Genomic DNA, 20,745 nt, shown 5'->3' with positions numbered 1-20,745 from the left:
GAGTGTGTGACAGAGAAAATCATTTTTGTGTCATTTAGAGGGAAAATGCGTGCATTTTAGCGTTTGAGTCACTTTTCAAAAGTTGATAAAAGTTCCAAATACATTTTTTAAAGTAGCTAAATTTGTTGCTAGGTGCTGTTTGAAAAAAAAGTTGCCAGGGTAGTCTGAAAAGTTGCTAAATCTAGCAACAAAATTGCTAAATTGACATCATTGGCACGGCGGGCTGCCTAGCTCCTGCCTATCCTTTCTTTGGATTGGTGGATACATGTTATTATAATTTTTTGTAATATTCGACGAGGGTTGTTGACGTCAACCAACTGTATTTAATGTAAAGATAGCCTCATAGAATGAATATGCATAGCCATCTCGAGACAACTCTGATATAAAGTTTTTTTTCTTCTCAAAGTTGCCGGCATGTCACGTGTCCTACTCATATCAATCAAATGTATTTATAAAGCCCTTTTTACATCAGCCGAGGTCACAAAGTGCTATACAGAAACCCAGCCTAAAACCCCAAACAGCAAGCAATGCAGATGTAGAAGCACGGTGGCTAGGAAAAACTCCCTAGAAAGGCCGGAACCTAGGGAGAGACCTAGAGAGGAACCAGGCTCTGAGGGGTGGTCAGTCCTCTTCTGGCTGTGCCGGGTTGAGATTATAACAGTACATGGCCAAGGTGTTCAAATATTCATAGATGACCAGCAGGGTTAAATAATAATAATAATCCCAGTGGTTGTAGAGGGTGCAACAGGACCCAAGATCCATAGGTAAGGCTGTACAGTGCATATACGTATACCCCAATGCAATTCTGAAGTCTAATACACCCACAGTGGTGTATAACAACATTCCAACCTTATATAGTCCAATTGTGGTACGGTTCCACTATTTCTATCTGTTTGCATCAGTTTCAATGGAGGACATTTATTTTCAAAGCGAACTGCTGAGTCCACTATTGTTGCTCATGCTACATTTACATTTTAGTCATTCAGCAGATGCTCTTCTCCAGGGCAATTTACAGGGGCACTTATAGGGTTAAGTGCCTTGCTCAAGGGCACATCAACAGATTTTTCACCTAGTCAGCTTGGGGATTCGAACCAGCGACCTTTCAGTTACTGGCCCAATGATCTTAGCTACCTGTGAGTTCAAGACACAGGGGTGCCAATATATAATTTTTTTCCATACAACTTGATTTTATTTTGAGTAGGATAGCAGCCTACACGAGAAATAACTACTAATATTGGTTGTAACCATCGGAAAGCCACCTTGATGTTTGTGTGCATCTGTTAGAGCCAATTTATGCTTTATCAGTAAAATGTGGTTGGAGGCACCATATGGATGGTGTGGTGCAATTGCTGAGCCTCTGGTGGATGCAGAGGCCAATGAGCTCGTAGGGCATCGCTGTGCGCCTCTCAAAAGTTCTAACTATGTGGAGCCTCCATATAGCTCAGCATTGACATGATTGGTTTGTGGTAGGTGAGGGCGGGAGGTCCTGTATAAACAAACTCACTTCCTTGACACAGCTCTGCGCTGCTCGGTGAAGCACAAGAAGTATGAATGCCCTGGCTTCTGCAGAGGCCATATCACCGTAAATGCTTCCTGACTTATGCAGAGGCCATATCACCGTAAATGCTTCCTGACTTATGCAGAGGCCATATCACCGTAAATGCTTCCTGACTTATGCAGAGGCCATATCACCGTAAATGCTTCCTGACTTATGCAGAGGCCATATCACCGTAAATGCTTCCTGACTTATGCAGAGGCCATATCACCGTAAATGCTTCCTGACTTATGCAGAGGCCATATCACCGTAAATGCTACACGGCCAATGCAGACGGTGGATTGACTATGTAGCGCCTTTAAGTTGTTGTTTGTACACGTTTGTATATGGAGCGAAGAAAATATTATAAAGGAAAGCCACCATGATACAATCTACTATTCAATGGGGAGAATTTGCACTGCAAGCCGGCAACAAAACAACATGAAGCGGAAAGTAGCTAGATAGTTTAGCCACAAGCATAAACTAGCTAGCTGGGAAGAACTCATTGGAACGATGGACTGAACCGAATCCGTTGGTATCCACTCGACTCTCACTGCGCGACAAATTCAATCAATTTGGGCACCAGGCGTGTCAGTATTGATGCCGCTTTCAAAACAACTGTGAAGTCGGAAAAATAAAGGTCAAATAATGACGTCAGTGATAATCAGGTTGGAAAGTCGGAGCTCTAGAAAGAGGCCTGAGTTGGATGACCTTCATATCGATTTTTCCCAGTCGGAGCTAGTCTTTTCCAAGTTTTTTGAACGCTCGGAAGTCGGAGATTTCCGAGTTCCCAATTGTTTTGAAGGGGGCATTAGTTCCACTGTATGAATAATAAAACCCGGAAATGGTTGCAATCTTTTTTTCACCATTCATTTTTCCATCTGGGATTTTATAACTACTTTATGTAAGGTCTGTATTTCGTGTAGGCTTACCATCGCGATCTCAGACAAGGTAACTTTTATCAAAAATTACCATAGCTATTTTTTTAGAGTAAATTGAGGCGAATATATTGATAAAACTCACCTTGTCCGAGAGAGAATTACACAGCTATCAAAAGTCATGCCAAGGGAAGCCAACACCAAAGCACAATTAATTTATATTTGTTGTAAAAAATGAATGGTGGAAAAACCATTGCAACTATTTCCATGTTTTTATGGGTATTATGACGTGTCCATTGTGTCGGACTATTGCCTCTTTCAAAACAACTGTGAACTAGTACAGTACATTACTGGTAAGGACAGGAGTGGGGATCATTTCAAGTGATCTGCTGTAGTTTGGTTAAAGTGGCAATCTGCAGTTGCTAAATAATTTTTTTGACATATAAACCATTGATATGTACCCATTGATTCTTGAAGAATATAACTTAGAAATGCCTCATTAGCTTAGTTCAACTGTCGTACCCCATTAGAACTCAAAATGTAAGCTTGTTTTGCACCAATGCTTTTAAACAAAGTAAACACAAACACTGTATAGTCTCAACATGGTTAAAACTATAATTTTGATATAATTAATGGTCGGTCCTTGCATTCATAGCTCTGTCTGTGAATTTGAGTGGTTGCATTTCTTCAGCCCCATCCCTCAGCTTTTTAGCAAAACAGTGGCGGGGAGTGTGCTTTGTTATTGTTCCAACTGCTGATTGCCGCTTTAAGACGTCATCCTGCAACGCAGATCGGTATATCACTTATATTGTGATCAATTACATTTTATTGGAGACATTTTAAATGATAGTTCTGCTCTAATCTGAAATATTTTGTATCTCTAGAACAGGTGAGTCGGAGGGGGGGTTTGAAAGACCAAGGGCAAGAGTGATCCGATAATATGGTCAGGTGCAGCAAAGAAAAACCTAACAATGTTGCAGCTGGATCAAAATAAAGCAGCACGCCTTGCCCTTAACTGCACACACAGAACTAACATCAACAACATGCATGATAGTCTTTCATGGTTGAGGGTTGAGGAGAAATTTACTACTTCTCTTCTAATCTTTTTAAGAAACATTTGTGTGTTGAAAATGCCTAATCACAGGTATAATCTATTTGCATACACTTCAAACAGACATACAGTACATACCCCACAACACACGCCATTATGGGTTTCTTCACTGTACCCAAACCAAAAACGCATTTAATGCATCGCTCAGTTATGTATAGAGCCATGTCATTGTGGAATGCTCTGCCACCAGAGGTTACTCAGGAAAAAAAAATACATATTGTATCACAGCACCTCTCCTCTTTCCAAAGGTCTAATTTAACTGTATATAATATGAATAGTGTGTAAATAGTATTTTATCTGATATTTTAAAATGATAACATGTCAATATGGGCTAATGGCAGTTGACATACTTGGACTGTATTGTAACATTTCTTTTTCATAAACTGTTTTAAGTTTATTGAACATTCAGTTGAATTCTACTGAAATCCTATTCCCCCTTTTAATTCCTGCCTGTCAGATTGGATTTTAACAGAAGAAGTAGCATGTCTTTTGGTTAGTATTTTTTGTTTTTGGTAGTTAGTAGGAATTTGTTCATCCAAAACATTTTGTTTTTGGGGATATTTTACTACCCCGTACAGTAGGTGGCGGCAATACACTTTGTGAGTGTAGTCTGCCAATAAACCTCAAAGAAGAAGAAAAATCCCTGCCTGTTTGACGCGACTGCGCATGCTCAGCCATATACCCTGGTAACCTCCAACATGGCGGCGAGAGGCCATGTGCAAGACCCTAACGACAGGAGACTCAGACCCATTTACGGTAACAATTCGCAGAAAAACAGCCCATCTCTGTCTGGTTAAATGTTTTGTCAGTGTTTATCGACGTACCGGAGTGGTCGTCTGGTCAGTACCTTGTGTCCGGGACTCGTGGGCAGTACCGCGGCCCCCGAAGTCTTAGCCCCGTTCTCAATTCGCCTGCAGTGCTGAATGACAGTGCACCTTGAGTGGATGTCAGCACAATTCTGACAGCGCACAGCTGCAGACCGTTTGCCCACCAATAACGCACAATGAGAAAGCTTTGCTTTTAACGAAACCCCAAAAGAGCTTCAACGATCAGTCTCTCTCACTCGTAAAGTTCAGGTCTCCTATATTTGACAGCTAGCTAGTTACCGGTAAGCTACCTAATAAGCTAGCTAGCCATGTTAGTTAGTATGCAGAGACCGAGATGAATCAGAACCGTATTGCAAATAGTTTTATATGTGACAGAAATATCAACAGCTAACTTACGTTAGTTAGCTAGCTAGGTAGCTAGTTGTTCAGATACAGTACATCGGGGTGTATTATTAGTTACACAAATTGATCGGATACATTTTAACGTCCGAGCTAGCTCAGCTCGCTAGAAAAGGCTGCCACAGGGGCAAGACAAGATGTTCATGGTTGTGAACTGTGGTGCCAACGTTAGCTAGCTGGTTAGCTTTATTAGCGGGTGTGTTTCATTTCGTGCCTTTCACTCTGCTGATTTTAGCTCATTGGGTTATACAGACCAGTGATCATGGCTAGTTAACGGTAACGTTGTGTGTCAGATGGGCATAAGAGGATTAAGGTAGGCTAACTTGATATGCCTGGTTGTGTTGATGCTGTAACGTTAGCCTCTGTTTTTGGCCATTCGATTCAATTCTAGTGACGTGTTCCATCATACATATAACTAGATCCAGTTCGATTTATATCAATGACTACTATAATAAACACTCACCATTGTTGAGGCTTCTGTTTTCGCTCAACTTTTCTCTTTCCTCAAAAGGTCTGCTAAAACCATGTAGAGTTGATTATCATCACGTGACAGATGCTGTCAGTGAGTGGACAGTGGGCACACAATGAAAAATAGACCTGCTATATGGGTCTAGGTACTGTATATACGTTGGCACTGATCTTGGGGAACTGGGTTCATGAAGAGTGGGAACATGGCCAACACCAGACACAATGATTAAGGCCTAGCTGCCATTTGGGCTGATGACATAGTGTAGAGCACTGTGTCTGTCTGTCTGGCAGGGTTAATTTTGGCACCCAGCTGTCTAGAAGCCTAGACTCCAAGCTTGGGAAAGCTTCCCTGGGAAAGGGACTGTGTGTATGCTTATGTGCTCCGCTGTGATCCACGGGAGGACCACGGTGAGAGAGAGTTGTGTGTATCAAGGTCGCAAACAATGGCAGAGGTCAATGACCGAATACACAGACAGTGTCGGTCGGTCATACAAATAGACCTTCTAATCTCGTCACACTCTTGGGCACTCACACAAATACACACGTGCCCAAACACCTCCACTCAAGACAGTACACATAGTGAACCACGTAAACACGCGCACACACCGCGGAGTGTATATGCGTGTTTAGTTCATCAGACAGGCAGTAGCAGAATGCTGCCGTCTCAGCTGGTTTTAGAAAGTTAGTCCTCTTGTTTTTTTTGTCGTCTTCTAAATATCAGGGCCGTGAGTCTTTCTCCGCCTCTCCCAGTTATTGTTGTTGTCATGTCCTTCATACATCTTGAAAATGTCATTTTAGAAACTCCTTTTACAACCTGAGAAGGGCTTTGGTTGAATAATTGAAATCTGTGCCGGTCTATAAAAAAAACTGGATGCTGCGGCGTCTTAGGACTCCATGAATGGTTTGTACAGAAATAGAAGGAATAGCTCCTTTTCCCTTCGTGTGGGACTTGACTGGGTGTGGGCGTCATACTATGTACTGTATGGAGTAGGTTGACTGATGCTGTGATGTCATCTCCCATCAGACTACCTGGACAATGGCAACAACAAGATGGCGATCCAGCAGGCTGACAAACTGCTGAAGAAACACAAGGACCTGCACTGTGCCAAGGTGGGTGGGACTCTGGCTCTGGGCTGTATTTAGGGCCCAAGATGGAGCCCAGAGTTGTTCCTGGCCTGCTCCAAAACGGACCCCATAGGCCCCTACCACTAACCTCTACTCCTCACCCCTATGATGATGATGATGATGAGGGTGGCATGTTACTGAGGCAGATCTCCCTCTCCCCAGGTGTTGAAGGCCATCGGTCTGCAGCGAACAGGGAAGCAGGATGAGGCGTTTAGCCTGGCCCAGGAGGTGGCCACCCTGGAACCTACCGACGACAACTCACTACAGGCTCTCACTATACTGTACAGAGAGATGCACCACCGTGAGTACACACACACACACACACACACACACACACACACACACACACACACACACAGAGAACTCTCTATATGATCTTTTCGATGCTGTTGACTCTCCCCCTCCTCTCTCTCCGCAGCTGAGTTGGTGACTAAGCTGTATGAAGCTGCTGTGAAGAAGGTTCCCCTCAGTGAGGAGTATCACTCTCACCTGTTCATGGCCTACGCCCGCGTTGGAGAGTACAAGAAGATGCAGCAGGTCAGAACGAACACACACACACACACACACACACACACACACACACACACACACACACACACACACACACACACACACACACAGTAATAACATGTGAACAAATGATGTATTGTGCTACAGTAATTCATGTCTTTTGTGGTGTTCTATCTAATGTCTCTCTTTGTCTCTGGCTGTAGGCAGGGATGGCTTTGTATAAGATCGTTCCTAAGAACCCCTACTACTTCTGGTCTGTCATGAGTCTGGTCATGCAGGTAGGCATGGTCTCTTACTATACAGCTGAAGTCGGAAGTTTACATACACCTCAGCCAAATACATTTAAACTCAGTTTTTCACAATTCCTGACATTTAATCCTAGTAAAAATTCCATTTTTTAGGTCAGTTAGGATCACCACTTTATTTTAAGAATGTGAAATGTCAGAATAATAGTAGAGAGAATGATTTATTTCAGCTTTTATTTTTTTCATCACATTCCCAGTGGGTCAGAAGTTTACACACACTCAATTAGTATTTGGTAGCATTGCCTTTAAATTGTTTAACTTGGGTCAAACGGTTCGGATAGCCTTCCACAAGCTTCCCACAATAAGTTGGGTGAATTTTGGCCCATTCCTCCTGACAGAGCTGGTGTAACTGAGTCAGGTTTGTAGGCCTCCTTGCTTGCACACGCCTTTTCAGTTCTGCCCACAAATTTTCTATAGGATTGAGGTCAGGGCTTTGTGATGGCCACTCCAATACCTTGACTTTGTTGTCCTTAAGCCATTTTGCCACAACTTTGGAATTATGCTTGGGGTCATTGTCCATTTGGAAGACCCATTTGCGACCAAGCTTTAACTTCCTGACTGATGTCTTGAGATGTCGCTTCAATATATCCATATAATTTTCCTGCCTCATGGTGCTATCTATTTTGTGAAGTGCACCAGTCCCTCCTGCAGCAAAGCACCCCCACAACATGATGCTGCCACCCTCGTGCTTCACGGTTGGGATGGTGTTCTTCGGCTTGCAAGCCTCCCCCTTTTTCTTCCAAACATAACGATGGTCATTATGGCCAAACAGTTCTATTTTTGTTTCATTAGACCAGAGGACATTTCTCCAAAATGTACGATCTTTGTCCACATGTGCAGTTGCAAACTGTAGTCTGGCTTTTTTTATGGCAGTTTTGGAGCAGTGGCTTCTTCCTTACTGAGTGGCCTTTCAGGTTATGTTGATATAGGACTCGTTTTACTGTGGATATAGATACTTTTATCTGTTTCCTCCAGCATCTTCACAAGGTCCTTTGCTGTTGTTCTGGGATTGATTTGCACTTTCCGCACCAAAGTACATTCATCTCTAGAAGACAGAACGCGTCTCCTTCCTGAGCGTTATGACTGCTGCGTGGTCCCATGGTGTTTATACCAATTTTCTTTCTGAGGTCTTGGCTGATTTCTTTTGATTTTCCCATGATGTCAAGCAAAGAGCCACTGAGTTTGAAGGTAGGCCTTGAAATACATCCACAGGTGCACCTCCAATTGACTCAAATGATGTCAATTAGCCTATCAGAAGCTTCTAAAGCCATGACATCATTTTCTGGAATTTTCCAAGCTGTTTAAAGGCGCAGTCAACGTAGTGTATGTAAACTTCTGACCCACTGGAATTGTGATACAGTGAATTATAAGTGAAATAATCTGTCTGTAAACAATTGTTGGAAAAATTTATTGTGTCAAGCAGAAAGTAGATGTCCTAACCGACTTGCCAAAACTATAGTTAACAAAAAATTTCTGGAGTGGTTGAAAAACGAGTTTTATTGACTCCAACCTAAGTGTATGTAAACTTCCAACTTCAACTGTATTTACCCAGTGGCCAGTTTATTAGGTACACAGAAATGGATGTCTCCTACAGACAGTGAGTCACGTGGCCGTGGCTTGCTTTATAAAGCAGGCAGACGTGCATCAATGCATTCAGTTACTGTTGGATTGTACGTTAGAGTGTGCAAAACGAGTGACCTAAGCGACGTTGAGTGTGATATGATCGTCGGTGCCAGGCGCACCGCATCCAGTATCCTCGAAACGTCCGCCTTCCTGGGCCTTTCACGCACTGCACTGTCTAAGGTTTACAGAGAATGGCGCAACAAACTCTCCTATCAGCTAAAAACAAGAAGAAGTGGCTCCAGTGGCCACACGATCACCAACACTGGAAAATTGAGGATTGGAAAAACATTGCCTGCTCCGACGAATCCCATTTCCTGTTGCGTCATGCTGATGACAGAGTCAGGAGTCCATGGCCCCATCCTGCCTGGCGTCAACGATACAGACTGGTGTGGGGAATGTTTTCCTGGCACACGTTAGGTCCCTTGATACCAATTGTGCAATGATTGAACGCCGTGCCCCGAAGAATTCAGGCCGTACTGGAGGCAAGGGGGGGGGGGGGTCGGACCCTGTACTAGATGGCTGTACCTAATACACTGGAGACTGAGTGTATATAGCTTGTGTGACTGAGTATGTATGTGTGATTCTGTGTGTGTGACTGTGTGACACTATGGGTGACTGATTCTGTGTGTGTGACTTTGTACGTGTGAGGGTGTACGTGTGACCGGGGGCGGTTGTTTGCTCTGTGTGTTTCAGGCCATCTCTGCGCAGGATGAGAAGCTGGCCCAGACCATGTTCCTCCCCCTGGCTGAACGCATGGTGGAGAAGATGGTGAAGGAGGAGAAGATCGAGGCTGAGGCTGAGGTGCAGCTGTACTTTATGATCCTGGAGCGGCTGGGGAAGTGTGTGGAGGCTCTGGACGTGGTCCGCGGTCCACTGGGAGGTAAGAGTGGTGTGTGTGTGTGTACGCGGAACAGAGATCGTGTGTGTTAGAGAGAGGATTTGTGTAGGTTGTGAATAACTCATGTCTTTCTACTCGTTCTGTGTATGTGCGTGGTTCCATAGAGAAGTTGACCAGTGAGTTGCGGAGCAGGGAGAATAAGTGTATGATGATGTACCGACGGCTGCAGCTCTGGCCTGAATGCAACGCTCTGTCCTACAAGCTACTGCTCAAAAAGTGAGTACACACATATTCCGATAAATAGTCACGTTTATACACATTCAGCATGTCTGTGTCTTAAAACTCTCCCACACTAACTCCCGATCTTTCTCCCTTTCTCCTCTTTCGCTTCTCCTCTCCTTTCTCCTCTCTCTCCTTTCTCCTCTCTCCTTTCTCTTCTCTCCTTTCTCTCCTCTCCTCTTCTCCTTTCTCTTCTCTCCTTTCTCCTCTCTTCTCTCCTCTCCTTTCTCTTCTCTCCTTTCTCCTCTCCTCTTCTCTCCTCTCTCTTCTCTCCTCTCTCCTTTCTCTTCTCTCCTTTCTCTTCTCTCCTTTCTCCTCTCTCCTTTCTCCTCTCTCTTCTCTCCTCTCTCTTCTCTCCTTTCTCTTCTCTCCTTTCTCCTCTCTCCTTTCTCCTCTCTCTTCTCTCCTCTCTCTTCTCTCCTTTCTCTTCTCTCCTTTCTCCTCTCTCCTTTCTCCTCTCTCTTCTCTCCTCTCCTCTCTCTTCTCTCCTTTCTCTTCTCTCCTTTCTCCTCTCTCCTTTCTCCTCTCTCTTCTCTCCTCTCTCTTCTCTCCTTTCTCTTCTCTCCTTTCTCCTCTCTCTCTTCTCTTCTTTCTCTCTCTCTCCTCTCCAGTCCTGATGATTGGCAGTTCTATCTCTCCTATTTTGACTCTCTCTTCCACCTGATGGACAAGTCCTGGTGCCAGCCTGAGGAAGGAGAGCAGTGAGTACTGTGTGTGTGTGTGTGTGTGTGTGTGTGTGTGTGTGTGTGTGTGTGTGTGTGTGTGTGTGTGTGTGTGTGTGTGTGTGTGTGTGTGTGAGAAAAGTTTATATAATAGCTGACTAGACTATTCCTCTTGATGGATGTTTTCCGATGTCATGTAAGAGAAGACAAGACGAACTGATTTGACCCTCTCTCCCTTTGTCCCCCCCCACCTCCCCTCTTCCTCCAGCTGTGTGGAGGGCCCAGTGCAGACCACGGTGGCAGAGGCAGTGAAGTTTGTGGTGGACAGGATGGAGGAGCAGGACAAGAAGGAGTCGCGTCCTCTCAGAGGGCCCTACCTGGCCTGCCTGGAACTCATACACAGACTGAGAGAGAGGGGCTGCCCAGATGAGAAAGAGCTAGGTACGTACACACACACACACACACACACACACCGCAGTTTCCTTGGCTGTTGGCTGTTTGCCTTGATCGTTTCTATTGGTTGTTGGTCTTCAGGTGACCCGTTGGAGCTGATGGTTCAGTTTTTTGGGAAGTTTGGAGACAAACCCTGCTGCATTACTGACCTGAAGATATACCTACACCTTCTGCCCCCCGAGCAACGCTCACAGGTACACACACACACACACACACTCTCACGTGCAGAATAGCACCAGTAGTGGAAGTTGGTCAACCAACCGAACCCTTGATGAGTTTAATACCATATCTATTTCTCTCCTCTCCTGTTCTCTCTCCTTCCTCCTCCCTGTAGTTTAAAAACCGTCTGGGGGAGTTGGTTCCGTTGGGGGAGGCGGGTGAGGATGGCTTTGAGTTTCCGGGGGACACGAAGACGTTGCAGAGACACCTGTGTGTGTGTCAGCTGAGCCGGGCGCTGGGACTGCAACACGCTCTGGACACAGAGGGCAAGCTACGCCTCATCACCGAACTCAAAGCCCACTACCACCACGGACTACAGTTTGGTAAGAACAGCAGGACCTCTCTCTCTCTCACTACCACTATGGGAACGGCATCCATCCCTCTATACGTCTCTAATCCATCTTCCTCCATCCCTCTCCGTCTTTCAGTCTAGCCAACATTTTATGCATCTAACTTGAAAACTGCAGGAAGAGATGCAATGATAATTTTGGGACGATCCAGATGAGTGGTTTGAGTCTGACTATAGTTAGTGTGTGTGTAACAGGGAAGTCGTGTCTGAAGACAGAGCTCCAGTTCTCTGACATGTACTGTCTCATGGCCGCCCACGTCTACATCGACCTCTGGACAGAAACTGGTGAGTCGTCTCTCTCGCTTTCTCTCTCGCCTCTCTCCCTCTCCGACCTCCTCCTCTCGCTGTCTCCGGGCATTCGTTAACATGCAAACATACACTTGTGTCTGTGTGTGTTAGGCGATGAGAACATGCTCTGGCAGTGTCTAGGCGTGTTAGAGGAGGGTTTGTCCTTCAGTCCCTCCAACGCCCAGTTCAAACTACTGCTGCTGCTGCTCTTCTGTCGCCTGGGAGCCTTCCAGCCCGTAGTGGACCTCTACTCCAGCCTGGATGCCAAGCATGTGCAGCATGACACCATAGGGTAGGTTTATCGCACAAACACATCACCATACAACACGGTTACCGTACTCAATGCACTGATCATTATGTTCTCACCTCTCTCCCAGGTATCTGTTAACTCGTTATGCTGGCTCGTTGGGGCAGTTTGCTGCAGCCTCCCAGTCCTGTAACTTCTCCCTCAGGTTTTTTCACTCCAACCAGAAAGATGTGAGTCCCTGTCAAATCAAATGTATTTATAAAGCCCTTCTTACATCAGCTGATATCTCAAAGTGCTGTACAGAAACCCAGCCTAAAACCCCAAACAGCAAGCAATGCAGGTGTAGAAGCACGGTGGCTAGGAAAAACTCCCTAGAATGGCCGAATCCTAGGAAGAAACCTAGAGAGGAACCAGGCTATGAGGGGTGGCCAGTCCTCTTCTGGCTGTGCCGGGTGGAGATTATAACAGAACATGGCCAAGATGTTCAAATGTTCATAAATGACCAGCATGGTCAAATAATAATAATCACAGTTGTCGAGGGTGCAACAAGTCAGCACCTCAAGAGTAAATGTCAGTTGGCTTTTCATAGCCGATCATTGAGAGTATCTCTACCGCTCCTGCTGTCTCTAGAGAGTTGAAAATAGCAGGTCTGGGACAGGTAGCACGTCCGGTGAACAGGTCAGGGTTCCATAGCCGCAGGCAGAACAGTTGAAACTGGAGCAGCAGCATGGCCAGGTGGACTGGGGACAGCAAGGAGTCATCATGTCAGGTAGTCCTGAGGCATGGTCCTAGGGCTCAGGTCCTCCGAGAGAGAGAATTAGAGAGAGCATACTTAAATTCACACAGGACACCGGATAAGACAGGAGAAATACTCCAGATATAACAGACTGACCCTGTCGCATCTAAGTACGTCCTACATATGTCATATATTCTGGTGACGTTTCCCCGGGTCTTTTCTCATCTCGGTCCTCTTTCCTTGTCTCTTCTCCTTTCTCAGACCTCCGAGTACATCATCCAGGCCTATAAGTATGGAGCGTTTGAGAAGATCCCAGAATTCATAGCGTTTAGAACCCGGCTCAACCAATCGTTGCACTTCGCTCAGGTCCGCACAGAGAGGATGTTACTGGACCTGTACACCGAGGCTGACGTGTTAGTACTCTCTCACACACACACACACACACACACACACACACACACACACACACACACACACACACCCGTAACATATTCCTGTTTTGTTCCAGCACATTGAGTCTGGAGGAGAGTGTGAAGGCGATGGGTGTGTGTCCTGAGGAGGATGACATTCCCTGGGACAACATGAGAGACAACAGAGACCTGACTGTCCTTGTCAGCTGGGACCCCAAGGACAGGTACACACACACACACACATACATAACAAGAACTTATATCAGTTTTTCTGCCGCGGTCATGTAGCTTTGGCGCCGTGCCCACGGTAAAAACATTGCAGCCACGCCACAAATGTGGAACGTGAAGAAATATTTCTGAAGATGCTAAAACAAAATGAGCAATGAATAGAACAAACAGACAAACCCATAGTTGATCTATTTACCTAGTCATCGCGTTGCGCGTTCTAGGAGAGATGAATATTCCTCTCAAGGCACATTGACGTTGCGAGTGCCACAGGGAGGGAAAGATGCATTCAGACAAGCCGTCAATGCACAACAATTCATCGTGCGATCACGGGGAAAACAGCCGTTTCAATGGCCTTTGTTAAAATATGGGTTATTCCCAGCTTTCCATTCCTACTTTATTCATCAACTCCTAAATATTGCGCGAACTGCAGTATTTTAGCAGCGGCATGGTTAAGCGTGTTACCACGTGGCAATTAGTTGTGAGTGAATAGAGGAGAGGGGCTGAATGGAACACGGGTCAAAACACCATCCTACCTCAAAATCAGTTTTGGGAGTGACTTAAATTGTGATGAGACTGATTACATTTCTAGTCACGCTAGAGTAGGAGTGGCACCCAGGGAAAGTGTTGGGGGGGGGGGGGAGTGGTTTCTTTGAGAAGTACAGGCAGTGGGCGTGTTAGTCCGGGTGGCGTTTTACTCCCAAGTTACCCTAACAGGTACGCCTGCATTATTGTCACTGTGTTTATGCCAGTTTTGTGGGGCGTCACATTCATCAATATGATGCTAGTTAGTTAAAAGATCACATTTAGGATCTAGCTAATGATTAGCTCAATGAGGTAAATACAGATAGGCAATGCCATGCTTCAGCCTATTTATTTATAGTCACTATGCTGCTCTGTTGGGCTACAGGTGATAAGGATTTCTTCTATTTTGAATTGAACCTTTATTTAACTAGAACCTATTCTTAATTACAATGGCAGCCTACACCGGCCAAACCATCCCCTAACCCAGACGCTGCCCTATGGGACTCCCGATCGCGGCCGGTTGTGATACAGCCCGGGATCGAACACGGGTCTGTAGTGACGCCTCTAGCACCGTAGACCGTTGCGCCACTCGGTCCCTTATTGCTAGCATACCTCTCTTATATGGACCATGCACAGGCTATATGCATGGTCCAATATGTTGAAATCATTGTATTAACAAATCATTTTACCAGTATGTTATTGGACTAATTTCTGGAAATTTTATATAGTGTCATTATAATTAGATTTACATTCATTTTGGAGTAGAATGGCCTTTTAAAAATCCCCTGAACTGAGCTTCTCAGTCCTACATATAAAATGAACACAGTTAATTGTGTGTGTTCCAGGGAGCTGACCGAGGAGCATCGTCGTCTGTCTCTAGAAGAGGAGTCCGTCTGGTTGAAGGTTCGCTCTCTCACACTCCGCCTCCTCGCCTCATTGGCTCTGCTCGGACACGCCCCCTCGCCACGGAACTCTGATAAGACCAATGAGAACGGTATATCGGCCAAAAGCTCCACCCTCCAGACCCTACTCTCCCAGCTAGATCAGACGCTTGAGACCGCTGCCCAGATCACAGAGAAACAGACACAGGTACACACAAACTAATATATTTAAGCAATAATGCCTCAGGAGGTGTTGTATATGGCCAATATACCACGGCTAAGGGCTGTTCCTGCCTGGACACAGCCCTTAACCGTGGTATATTGGCTTTATACCACAAACCCCAGAGGTGCCCCTTATTGCTATTATAAACTGGTTACCAACGTAATTAGAGCAGTAAAAATAAATGTTTTGTCGTACCCGTGGTATACGGTCTGATATACCATGGCTGTGGGCCAATCAGCATTCAGGGCTTGAACCACCCAGTTTATATAATGTAATATATGCTATTTAGCAGATGCTTTCATCCATAGCGACTTACATCAGTGCATACATGTTCATATGGGTGGCCCCAGCAGGAATCGAACCCACAACCCTGAAATTGGTAGCGCCGTGCTCTTACCAACTGAGCCACACAGGACCACTGACTGTTGTTGTGTTGTTCCAGTACCCGTTCCTGGGGCCTCCCTCCTCCCGCCTGGCCTCTGCTCTGTCTAGTGGCAGCTGTCACTGTCAGACCTCTGCTCTGCAACTATCACTGACTCTACGAGAACTAGAGACCACTGGACTGGGTAAGACAGGGCGATGAGGGGAGATGGGGGGAGGGGGGGATGGAGAGAGAGAGAGGGATGTAGGGTCCCCTACCCCTTGCCTCCAACCATCTGTCCATCTACAGGAGCAGCAGGACTGGGAAGGAGATGGATGGAGGGAGAGTGGGTGGAGAAGGGAGTAACGGAGAGGGGAAGAGGAGAAAGGAGGGAGGTCTTTGTCATGCTCTTTATTCTGTTTCTCTCTCCAGACGACTCGTCGGAACTCCAAACCCAGATCTGTAACGCCTTCAAATCATCAGTAGCACAGCTCCAAGGTAAACCGTCACAGATATCTTTGTTAAAGATGACAAACCTGTCCATGGTAATAATGCCTGTCTAGTCAGCCACAGGAGACGTCATGGCTTCAGATCTCTAGTCGAGTTATCACTAGTGGGTCATTCTTATTCCCCCATGCTGATCTGTGCCCCTCGCTCCCCTCTCCTCTCGCCCCTCCCCGCCCAGAGATGTTATCCAGATGTAAAGGAGACGTGTTGGAGATGAAAGACGGCAGACTGACGACCCGACCCGCTCTATTAGAAACACTGGTCTTCTTCGTGGAGGTCAGTGTACTACACTGATAGTCATGCTAGACATACACAAGTAATACATCAGTAAAATGTACATGTATTATAATATGGAACGTGCAATGGTGTGTGTGTGTGTCTCTCCTGGTCAGACGGTGTGTGTGGTGCTGTGGGTGGCCAGTTACTCTGCCAGCGTACTGCGACCGCTCAAGTCCAGCCTACAGAAGAAGAAGAAGAAGAAGAAGGACAGCAGCACCGCCATGGTACGCCGTTACTACCTCACCTTTATCCTCCGATGACCCTTCTCTGGAATGACCCCATCAGTATTCACACCATACCAGGGGCGTGAAGGTTTAAATGTTGAAATATTTCAACGAAATTGGGAATCTTAATGTTAAGGAACGTCCCAAACCGAAAATCAATGTTATTTAGTTTTTTCCCCCCGGCAGAATGAAAATAGCATTTCAGTCATCAGAAAACAACGTATTGTTGTCGGTGTTAAAGCCAAACTAGACGACGGGCTCTGGGGAAGTTGTGTAATTTACATAGAACTTTAGGCTACTTTGGTGAATTGTTTTCCATATTCATTACGCCCATTCTTATACAGAAGCAAACGAGGTGGGACCTACCTGCATTTGTCCAATAGAAACTCTTGTTTTATTAGCAAAAGGTTTTGCCACCGTTTAGACTAATTATTACACCCCTGCTCTTTCTCTTTGCTAATGATGCGAGTGTGTTCAGTCTTCGGTTTGATGCGTGTACAATATCCATGCCTATTCATTGATGATAGGCCCTGCTTTACTGAAGTTGCGAGACACACGCAAGCCAAGAGATTGTGAGATACAGCTTTTAATTACCAATAGATGGGTCTAGTGTACGGTTCTGACTGGTGGCTGACCTGCCTATACTGTGCCCCTCCCCTCTCTCTTCGGCCCTCGCTAGCTTGCTATGAAAGATGTTTTGTGTTCTCTGAAGTTTGTGTTCTCGGAAGTACGGCAACTAATGTCACCTCCATTCCAGAAATACTGAATCTTAGGAGTCAATTACTAGCGGAATCGAATCTTTACACAGAAATGGATTCGGACGTAGAGTCGACTCTCCACCAGTACCACCTCATCATCATTAATAGTTGGGAAAATGTCAGAGAAAGGCAAGAAACAGCATGGCAGCCTGGTCTCATGGTCTAGACGTAACATAGTAAATATAAATCCGGGACACTCAATTTAGTATGATATGTTACGTTTGGTATGGTTACATAAGACGATTGATTACTTAAGCCACCTAGCTAGAATTCGTAACATATTGTACGTTTGGAAATGTGTAACTATAATACCAATTGTAATTCAGAACATATCATACGAAATGGGTGATGGACATCCACAAACGAATACATACCATAAGAAACATAACATATCACACTAAATGGAGTGTCTCGGATTTACATACAGAGTAATGCAAAATGCTCTGAGACCAGGTTGTGCGTGGCGATATTTTGAGATGTTAAATGTGAACTAAATGCTCACTTGGCGAGGTGAAGTTGAGGTAGAGTAATGGTAGTACAAGTGCAATGCTTAACCATCTGAAAGGGACGTACCATGAAACCCAACCCGATGCTGGCAGCAGCACAGCTGCGTTGTGAATTTGCATTTATGAAAATGTTCTTATCGTTTTAACAGACCCCCCCCCCCCCCCTCCTCCCCCCAAAAAGTCAGTTTAATCATTTACATTTATTTTCTTCATTTATTTACAATACACCATCGCCATTCACGCAGTAGCTCTCTGCCCCCTCCCTCTGCCCCTACAGCCAGTGGTGCTGTGTGGCTTCCAGGAGTGGACAGGCAGCCTGCAGGGTGTTGTGACCCAGGCTCTGGATCACGTGAAGGGGCAGGAGGCCAGCCTTACGGCCCTCAAACTAGCAGCACTCACTCTGGAGGAGGGATACTCACAGACACAGGTTGGTAATGCTGGGCGTGTGTGTATCAATTATTGATTTGTGCCTAAGCATTGGCTTAGTTTCTTAGTTCAAAGCATGCTTCTTTCTGTTCTTTATCCCCCCCCCCCCTTTCTTTCTTTTTCTGTCAATCTGTACCTCTAACCTGTCTTTCCCTCTCTCGCTCCCAGGAGGAGTGTGGGTTTACGAGGGCAGCCATGGACAAGGTTCAGAGTAGTTATCTTGGCTCGCTGCAGGAGCTGGGAGATCTACTGAGGAAGAGAGCCGATTCGCTGAAGAGCCTCAAGATCTGACCCGCATCAACCATCCCCCCTTCAATCAACATCTTCATACCCAACTATCACCATTATACTGTCACCATTATCGTCTAACTCCACCCTCATCCAAAGCCTTCTCCCCTTGCTCGTCTCAAAGGAGGGCTGCCTGCCACCAACACACCCTCTCTTTCACTTCATCCCCTTTCCTGTCCTTTTCCACATATCCCTCGGTCTGGGTGTCTTTATATAACACACAAATCTCCTCTCCCTCCCGCCATTTCTCACCCCGAGAACCATCACTGCTCTCGCTCAGCACAGAACCACAGTTGGCGATAACATCACAGAGAAGCTCCTCAAACATACTACAGCAACAGATAGACAAACAAAATAAGTCATTTTAGAACTACTCCAATAATTGATTGTACATAGTCTGCAGATGACAGAACATCAACTGCCACAGCAACATCAACTCCTTGACTGAACGTGAATGAAATGAGGTATAAGCTACCCCCTTAGTTGTTTTTTCTTCTCCAGTCTGTTGTTTCCATGGTGAAACCCAGTTAGATTAGAATATATGCTCCTTGTCTCCATGTTGGACTCCTCACTCCCCCAGCCTGATCTGGGTGCCCAAACATGGACACTTGTCAATCACACTCTTCTGCTCATAAGAACAAATGGGGTGGAGATGGTGCTTAGCTTACTGTATGAAAACAAAGGACAGCTGAACAAAGACGGTTTTTAACGAATTGTACACGCAAGGAATGCTGAACGCTGGGCCAACTCGGAAAAAGCCTCAACTGTTTCCTGCAGGAGTGCACAACTCCAGTGATTTCAGGCCTCGCCTTTTAGCCAGTAACCTGAGAAACCAGCTGTGTGCGCTCTTCTACGGGCAACCAGGGACCGACTGGGTCAGTAAAGAGCTGGGGAGAAATGAAGACAGCCCTGGAGGACCGGAGGTGTGGTGCGCTCTTGGTTAATTCATCTCCCTGCTCCCCCACCAATCAATGCCTGTCTGATTTCAGTCCTCAATCCCAAACTCATTTTTAACTTAGTTGTTTTCTCTTTATTTTTCCCCACAGGTCTTTTTTATTTTTTATTTCAGTTTTTGTTTGAACCCCCCTTTGTGGTTATTGGAAAGCCAAATAAAAAAGCAATCACGGGACACGATTATAATGAATCGGAAAATACATACAGTACCTAAAATGTATTTGCAAATGCTTCTTTTTGTATTCTGTGTCGGTGCAAAGTGTGTGTGTGTGTGTGTGGCTCGCCTGGTTTAGCTAACACCTACAACAGAGTGGATGGTTTGTTTTAACACCGTAGGAGAGGAGACAGTCATTTCTCTGAATAAACGGGTAGAACTACATGAAACGGTTCTGACAATGGCTCAAACCCAAAGTTAAGATATGTAAAGGAGACACGACAACCAACCTGTCAGATTGCAATGAAGACGGGAAATGTGTTGAATGTCCTTTGTAGAAAAGACCTAGTCGGATCTCTCACTCTCCTATCTTGTCAACGGTTATGAGCTGCACTGAATCGTCCCATAATTAATTTCACCAACCAAAGCTGTCACTGTTAGTGTGTATGTAACTATATACCAAAAATGTGGCTCTGTTGCTATGGCACTTCAACTGACAGCTAGACCTACACCAAGCAGGGAGAGGAGACTTGTATCAGACAGACATCAGGAGTATGTTCAGTAGCATTGTGGAACGTTCAGATAAAATGCATTGTGTAGAGCAGACGCGTCTAACCCGTAGTGAGGAATCACGTCCTCTCTAGTCTTGACGTTTATCTGCAACGTTCATTAGTACTGTTGTTATGACCCCGAGCAGATGATTAGTGCCACAACCACCAGGGGGCACTGAAAGACTATCCAATGCAGGCAGCAGACTGACTAATATTGAAGTATATGCTTTGGCTTAGTTTGATTTGTAGGTTGTTTAGCTTTTCCTTTAAAACAAGACATGGATGGAAGGGGAGCAACAGTTTGATCCTCCTACAAAACACACCCCTCTAAAGATGACCTTCGGATGACTCGTGCCCAAATCACCGGATGGATGGACCCTCTCTAGAGGCTGTTAGTGGACTGAGTAGAACTTATGTTGAGGTGCAGAGAAGTGGTCGCCAATCTGGAATGTCATCTCACCTGATACCCACCCAGTCTCTTTCTTTTGGTAGAAAATGGAAAACAAAAAACACTGGAATGTCAAAAGGAGTTTTTTTTTTTTTAAATGAATAAATCTGTTTTGTTTCAGTCTTGTTTCAATGTCTTAACAATACTGAGTAGACCAACTGTACCGAGCATTAT

At 45.3% G+C, this 20,745-nt stretch overlaps 1 protein-coding gene across 1 annotated transcript; it reads left to right on the top strand.

Moving 5' to 3' along the window:
• Nucleotides 1-3,961: 3,961 nt before the first annotated feature.
• LOC115159269 (N-alpha-acetyltransferase 25, NatB auxiliary subunit) lies at nt 3,962-20,691 on the top strand. Its single transcript, XM_029708827.1, has 23 exons — nt 3,962-4,279; nt 6,242-6,327; nt 6,505-6,643; nt 6,761-6,879; nt 7,056-7,130; nt 9,474-9,660; nt 9,783-9,894; nt 10,509-10,598; nt 10,828-11,000; nt 11,094-11,206; nt 11,347-11,554; nt 11,776-11,865; nt 11,980-12,160; nt 12,246-12,345; nt 13,113-13,264; nt 13,360-13,485; nt 14,857-15,100; nt 15,558-15,681; nt 15,909-15,974; nt 16,162-16,259; nt 16,376-16,486; nt 18,028-18,177; nt 18,345-20,691. The coding sequence occupies exons 1-23, from the start codon at nt 4,222-4,224 to the stop codon at nt 18,465-18,467; spliced, it is 2,925 nt and encodes a 974-aa protein (XP_029564687.1). The 5' UTR covers nt 3,962-4,221; the 3' UTR covers nt 18,468-20,691.
• Nucleotides 20,692-20,745: the final 54 nt, after the last annotated feature.

This window comes from Salmo trutta, chromosome 23, assembly GCF_901001165.1.
Source record: "Salmo trutta chromosome 23, fSalTru1.1, whole genome shotgun sequence".
NCBI classification, from domain to species: Eukaryota; Metazoa; Chordata; class Actinopteri; order Salmoniformes; family Salmonidae; genus Salmo; species Salmo trutta.
The sequence above is the reverse complement of the archived record's forward strand: the minus strand, read 5'-3'. Positions and strand labels throughout refer to the sequence as shown.

What these genes read in the sequence shown, in the direction of transcription:
- LOC115159269 (XM_029708827.1), top strand. Translation starts at nt 4,222, where the DNA reads ATGGCGGCGAGAGGCCATGTGCAAGACCCTAACGACAGGAGACTCAGA. An exon ending in GGTCCGCGGTCCACTGGGAG is followed by an intron (nt 9,661 to 9,782) that starts GTAAGAGTGGTG and finishes GTGGTTCCATAG; the next exon opens with AGAAGTTGACCAGTGAGTTG. An exon ending in TCACAGAGAAACAGACACAG is followed by an intron (nt 15,101 to 15,557) that starts GTACACACAAAC and finishes GTGTTGTTCCAG; the next exon opens with TACCCGTTCCTGGGGCCTCC.